This window comes from Canis lupus, chromosome 9, assembly GCF_011100685.1.
Source record: "Canis lupus familiaris isolate Mischka breed German Shepherd chromosome 9, alternate assembly UU_Cfam_GSD_1.0, whole genome shotgun sequence".
In the NCBI taxonomy this organism is placed as follows: domain Eukaryota; kingdom Metazoa; phylum Chordata; class Mammalia; order Carnivora; family Canidae; genus Canis; species Canis lupus.
Window position 1 is genome coordinate 41,010,676 of NC_049230.1, and position 7,019 is coordinate 41,017,694.

Genomic DNA, 7,019 nt, shown 5'->3' on the forward strand with positions numbered 1-7,019 from the left:
CGTCCCGTAATTAAGACAAGTACAACGGGCAGATTTCCGAGGTCGTCTCAAGATAAGGTGCTTAAGCACAACCGGACTCAGTTTATGTACTCATGGAATGGGCGGATAGATCTGAAAGGTTCTGAAGCATCAAAAGGTGCCATATTAACATGCAGCACCAAGTTAGTGCGAAAGCATTTCAGACAAATGACAATTTGGTCGATTTTACTGCACTCATCACTTCACAGGCTTAATTCTGCCCCTCGAAACCTACAACCGAAACACTTGTACTTCCAGAGTAAGAAGAGACATGAAAGAAATCAAGAACTAGTCTTGGGATCTGACGGCATCCTCAGTCCAACTGTAACCTTCTCATCTAAAAGGAGGCTGCTCTTAACGTGGGGCCCCACTGCCCAAGCTCGTGCGCTAATCTTCGGGGAGTCAAGAACCTCACCTGCACCCCAGAGGCCCTACCTCGACTTGGGGCCCCCCTGACCGTAATCCCTCGAGCGGGACCGGCACCCTCAATTCCTCCCTCCACTCCCCAATCAAGTCGGGTCCCGGCGAGGAAGGGGGCCCAGTACGAGTGTCCCGGCCCCCTAATGCTGGAAGACGGGGTATTCCTGCCCTCGAAGCCTCAAACACACTCACTCTCAAAGGCCTGGAGGAAAAGCTCGTGGTCAGCCTGGACGTGCTCCATTTTCGGCTTCTTCACCGGTAACACCGCGGCCCCAGCCGCTGCCGCCGCGGAGGAGGAGGAGGAGGCCGAGTAACTGCCGCCGCCTCCACAGCCCCCGCCGCCGGATTTGCCGCCCGACGCCGTAGCCGCCGCCACAGCCGCCGAACCCCCGAAGCCGCCTCCCCCGGACCCCGCGCTGGGCCCCGAGCCGCCCCCTCCCCCACCGCCGTGCTTCTGAGGCGCCATCGCGGTTCCTGCCTCCTCCCCCCGCCAGCTACCCGCCGGGCGGCCCCGGAGAGTAAGCGCCTGCAATACCAACCGCTCGCCCCAGCAGGCTCCGGCGGACCGAGGGGGGAAGGAGGAGAGAGGGGAGGAGAGGGGAAGGGAAGGGAGGAGGAGAGGAGGGAAGGAGGGAGGAAAAAAAAAGTGTCTCCTCCTGAGAGCCCCGCTCCGCTCCGGAGGCCGCTCACCCTAGCCTGGCCTCGCTCCGCCCACTTCCCCCGCCCGGCGTCCTGATTGGCCGGCGGGAGCGCGCGCCGCCCGGCCGCCCAGCCCGTTGGCCCGCGGATTCTCCCGTCAGTCACGCGGAGGCGCTTCTCGCGGAGGCGCGGCTTGGTTGGCCCGTGCGCGCTGCCGATCGCGGGCCCGGCCGCCTCTTTGAACTGAATTCGCGGGAAAATTAGGGGTCGGAGCGGCCTTCCTGCTGGCCCCGGTGCATTGTGGGGATAGAGGGACCCAGCGAGCGGCTTGGAGAGCCGTTTCTCGCCTTCTGAGCGTCGTCAGTCGCCGCCCCCAAGGGGGTACAGGACCTCTGAAGAGAGGCGGGCCTCGGAGGAACTGGGGGCGCGGGGCCTGTTCAATGAACTCAGATCCATTACCGACCATCGAGTCTCTAACTTCGCAGGAAGGGGCCAGGCCGGGAGTTGGATGGGTCGATTCTCGGCAGAGGGGATCCCGGGGCGGGGACCCATCTCCGGTCCCCTCGCCACCACGTGCCCCAAGCCACCCCTGGCCCGATCCCAGCCCGCAAAGCCCCTGAGAGGACAGGGCGGCCGCCGGGGAGCTGCGGCTGCTGCTCTCGGACGCCACCGGGCTCCACCAAGGGGAGCGATTTCCATGTCACAGGAATCGCCTATAAAACGAGGAAGACTAACTTTGGTGGGTGATTGGAAGCTTCAGGATCGTTACTGAGAAAGTCGTGGCTTCTCAACGTGCTGGAAGCAAAACCTAGATATCTGATCCCCACCCCCTTCAGCCCGCCGGGCACCGTAGGAGTGGTCAGAGGGGAAAAGTGGACGATTTCTTTAAAGTACGTATAACCTTGACAACCTATTCATTTTGCGCTCCGAAAGTTAAGAGGGAATCCGTTGTTTTGCCGGTCCTGCTCAATAAGATAGATGCCTAGGCCCGGTTTTGTCTCCTCGTAACAGACAGGTTTGGAGTTGAGCTAACACTCCTAAAGATTTGAATTTCAGGTTGGACGAGGTGATCTCTAAGATGTTCCTACAGTTCAAATACTGTGATCTTATATTGCATTAAAATGAAACATTATCTTCAAAAATCCCAATCTATAAACACAACCATATCATACTTTAACATGTTTCTAACGTCTGCTTTGGGACCTTTATAAAAGTGAACTGCAAACGCTGTTTACAAAACCAGTGATTCTGGGACAGTTAGTCAAACATCTGAGGTACTGCTTTTAATCCAGGCATTTGCTACTTAAGAAAATGAGCTCTACAAATAATGGGTTTAAGATAAAATTTGCCATTTCAGGAATACCGAAATAAGGTATACCTGTTGCTGATTTTTAAGTATAATCTATATTTTCAGTCAGATTAAAAAGTCCAGAATGCGCTCATTTGTTGTACTATTCTGTACTCTCCACTTAAAAAAAAAAAAAAAAAAATTTGCATCCTTCCCCCAAAAAAGTGTTTTTTTTTTTTTTTTCTCTTTTAGATTTCTGAAGTAAGCCTTTCCTGATTAATGCCACCCCACAGAGGTTTGTGGAGTTTTAGATCTTGGTAAACTCAAGCTAAGCACTGCAGGATTAGAAAATGAGGTTTCATCATTTGGTTCTGGAGAATTAAATCACACCAGACAAATCACAAAAAAATCAAGTTATAAAGCAGAATGCAAAGTTATTAACAATAAATATACCCAGCCAATGATCCATCACTTATACAGGGTTTTCCCTTTGGAGGAGAGTGTGGGGGACAGGTACAGTTCAAGAAAAAGCAAGTCACAGGTCATCATTGGTCTTTGATAAACAGAGAAATGGAGCTAAGGGAGTTGGGATGTTCTTAAAGGGTATTTCACATAAGAACTGCATGTTAGCATTCTTGGTTTCGGCATGGGCACGGTTTGGGTGTACAGTAGTTAACCAGTACTGGTCATGAGAATCCAAGCCAACCATCTGTGGAAGAGGCATAGTAACAAATTTTAATTTTTGGTTTTCTTTGTCTTGAATATACGTAGGATACTGAAAATATCCTATTACCTCAGACAAGGTAGAGTTAATTGATGAGTTATCTTTTATAGCCCGCTTACATTTTGTTCCATAGGTAAAATGTTTAGAGGTCATCACACAGTTGTTTTTGTGGCCAGCTAATTTGTTTTGTGGTGTTATATAAATGACATATATAAAAACATATGTGTATGTATATATATATCTGTACCTCCCTCTATATATATGTTTATATGTACTATATATATATATAGTCCCCTACCTCATACTGAACTTGCTTTCCAGGGTTTTCTTTTTTGCCTTCATGCCATATCTGGAATTGAACTGTAAAATCCTAAAAAGCAAAGGCCATCGTCCTTTATATGTGTGATATATATATTTTATATATATGTCTATATATTTTCTAGCACAGGATTAGATATGTGGGCAAGGAAAGAAGAATAGCAAGTGTTTTAGCCTTTATAGTTTTCTATATGCTTTTATATGTATTTTTAAAAGATTTTTATTTATTTATTCAGGAGAGATATGGACTGAGAGAGAGAGAGAGAGGCAGAGACATAGGCAGAGGGAGAAGCAGGCTCCTTGCAGGGAGCCTGATACGGGACTTGATCCCAGATCCCAGGATCATGGCCTGAGCGGAAGACAGGTGCCCAACTGCTGAGCCACCATGGAACTCCATGCTTTTACATATATTATCTCATTTTTTCATAACGATCCTATGAAGCTGGCATTATTTTCATTTTACAGATGAGAAAATAGGCTCAGAGAAATAACATGTTCATTTAGTGGCAGGGCTGTGACTTGAATGCAGGTTTTTAAACTCTAATTTCTGTGTACCTTCGAAATCAAAAGAAAGTTATTCTTAGTACCTCAAAAGTTGACTGGGTTTTGTTGAAGTTTGTTTTAAAAATGAGGGCCACCTAGCTTCTCTTACAAAACAGAATTGGTGGGATGCCTGGTTGGCTCAGTGGTTTGTCACCTGCCTTCGGCCCAGAGTGTGATCTTGAAGACACAGGATCGAGTCCCACATCAGGCTCCCTACATGGAGCCTGCTTCTCCCTCTGCTTTTGTTTCTGCCTCTCTGTGTCTCTCATGAATAAGTAAATAAAATCTTAAAAAAAAAATTGTTTTGTATTCCTCCCTATTGTGTACTCTTTCATTAGTGCCCTCACTTTCTCAGTACACAGACTTCTGTGCTGGGATTTTTAACCTCTTTTGCCATGGACCCTTTGGCAGTCTGATGAAGCCTATGGGCCTCTTTTTTTAAGTATGTACAAATATGGGGTGCCTGTGTGGCTCAGTAGGTTAAGTGTCTGCCTTTGGCTCAGGTCATGATCTTGGGGTCCTGGGATTGAGCCCTGAATCAAGCCCCGCATTAGGCTTCTGCCCCTCCCCCCACTCTTGTGCTCTCTCTAATATAAATAAAACTTTTAAAAAATAAAAATGCAAAAAATAAAAATAAAAATGCACAAATATCTATCAGATTATAAAGAAGGTCAATTACAAACACCATTACCAAAATAGTAATAAAGTTGTGATGTAGGTGCTTTTTTTTTTCTTTTAAGTAAGCATTATGGTCAATGTGGGGCTCAAACCCACAACCTGGAGATCAAAAATCTCATGTTCCACCAGCTGAGCCAGCCAGGTGCCCCTGTAGGTGCTTCTTTTTGAAGGCACTAGCTAAAATCTAGCAGCAGATCAATCTAATAACTGCCATTATTCAAAGTAATGAGGGCAAATAATATTTTGAGATACCTGCAAGAACTGTAAGTTGATATGGAAATATCTGTAATTTCCTTGGAAACAAAGCCACAGGCACTGCTAACACTACTGCAATTTGTCATTGATATTAGTAGTTGAAGGAAATACTATCTTCAGTTAGAGACTCCTTGAATCTGATTCAAGTTAACCCCTGTGTTTAAGCACCAAGTCTTTTTCTTTCTGCTTTGCTGTGAGCTCTCAGGTGTAGGGATGATGAGTGATTTGTCTTAATAACTGAAGTGTCTATCACTGTGCCTGGCATTAAATAGGGGTTCATCCAATGAGTTTTGATGAATGAAGATAGACAAATGCACAAATATAGATAGTGCACAATATAAATAACTAATACTTATTGAGTGCTTATCATGTGTGAGACAATATTTTAAGTTTTTTTCTTTTTAAGATTTTATTTTTAAGTAATCTCTACATCCAGCATAGGGCCTGAACCTACAACTCCAAGATCAAGAGTTACAGGCACTTCTGACTGAATCAGCTAGGCGCCCCAGTATTTTAAGTCTTTAACATTTTTTTAATAAAGATTTTATTTATTCATTCATGAGAGACACAGAGAGAAAGAGAGGCAGAGACACAGGCAGAGGGAGAAGCAGGCTCCATGCAGAGAGCCCAACATGGGACTCGATCCAGGGTCTCCAGGATCATGCCCTGGGTGGAAGGCGGCACTAAACCGCTGAGCCACCCGGGCTGCCCGTCTTTAACATTCTTAACACATTCAATCCTCACACAACTCTCTGAGGTAGGCAATTATTATTATCTCCATTTTATAGATGGGGAAGAGGGCAAGATTTGTTAAATAACTTGCCCAAAGTAAGTAATGGAGCTAGTATTCTAACCCAGAATCTCCAGAGCCTATCTCCAGAGCCCTCCCTCTTGACCATCATGCCATGAAACTAGAGTTTTAGAGATATACTGCACATGTCATTTCTAGGTCAAGAAAGATCAGTAAATATTACCTCTGATCTGCTGAGATAATCATCAGTATTGAATGCATTTGCTGAAAAATAACCTAGATATCAGCTTTCCTTTTTATTTTTTATTTATTTTTTTTTAAATTTTTTATTTATTTATAATAGTCACAGAGAGAGAGAGACACACACAGGCAGAGGGAGAAGCAGGCTCCATGCAGTGGAAGCCCGACGTGGGATTCGATCCCGGGTCCCCAGGATCGCGCCCTGGGCCAAAGGCAGGCGCCAAACCGCTGTGCCACTCAGGGATCCCCTCAGCTTTCCTTTTTAAATTGTACAGTATCTTTCTATCCTCAATCCATTCCCATCATCTTAAGGTTGAGTGTTGAGACTATTAAGATAAGCCAATAAATACTGTATCAGAAAAAAATGTTTAAATCCTGCTTTAAGGAAACTAAAAAGTTGTATTTGCTGATAAGTTCTTAGAGAAAGGGGTGCCTTGGTGGCTCAGATGGTTAAGCATCTGCCTTTGCTCAGATCATAATCTCGGAGTTCTGGGATCCAGCCTCCTGTAGGGCTCCATGCTCAGTGGGGGTCTGCTTCTCCCTCTCCCTCTGCCCCTCCCCCTGCTCATACTCTCTCTTTCTGTCTCTCAAATAAATAAAATATTTTTTAAAAAAGAAAAAATTAAATTCAAGTTAGTTAACATATAGTGTAGTATTGGTTTCAGGAGCAGAATTTAGTGATTCATCACTTACATGTAATAGCCAGTGCTCATCCCAATGAGTGCCCTCAATCCCCATCACTCATTTAGCCCATTCCTCCACCGACCTCCCCTCCAGCAACACTGTTTGTTCTCTATGTTTAAGAGTCTTATGGTTTACCTCCCTCTCCACTTTTTTTTTTTAGCAATTCTTTTTTTTTTTTTTTAATTTATTTATTTATGATAGTCACAGAGAGAGAGAGAGAGAGAGAGAGAGGCAGAGACACAGGCAGAGGGAGAAGCAGGCTCCATGCACCGGGAGCCCGACATGGGATTCGATCCCGGGTCTCCAGGATCGCGCCCTGGGCCAAAGGCAGGCGCCAAACCGCTGCGCCACCCAGGGATCCCCCCTCCCTCTCCACTTTTATTTTTCCTTTCCTTACCCCTATATTCATCTGTTTTCTTAAATTCCACATATGAGTGAAATCATGTGTTTGTCTTTCTCTA

At 45.7% G+C, this 7,019-nt stretch overlaps 1 protein-coding gene across 3 annotated transcripts in view; it reads right to left on the reverse strand.

The window, feature by feature from the left end:
• Nucleotides 1-1,162, reverse strand: part of SUZ12 (SUZ12 polycomb repressive complex 2 subunit) — a 45,492-nt gene extending 44,330 nt beyond the window's left edge. For 2 of the 3 annotated variants that reach the window (XM_038548182.1, XM_038548181.1), the window contains exon 1: nucleotides 631-1,162. In XM_038548182.1, coding sequence (XP_038404110.1) covers nucleotides 631-904 — 274 coding nt within the window. In that variant the 5' untranslated portion in view covers nucleotides 905-1,162. The remainder of the gene's footprint in view (nucleotides 1-630) is intronic. The other variant, XM_038548183.1, reaches the window with a different exon arrangement.
• Nucleotides 1,163-7,019: the final 5,857 nt, after the last annotated feature.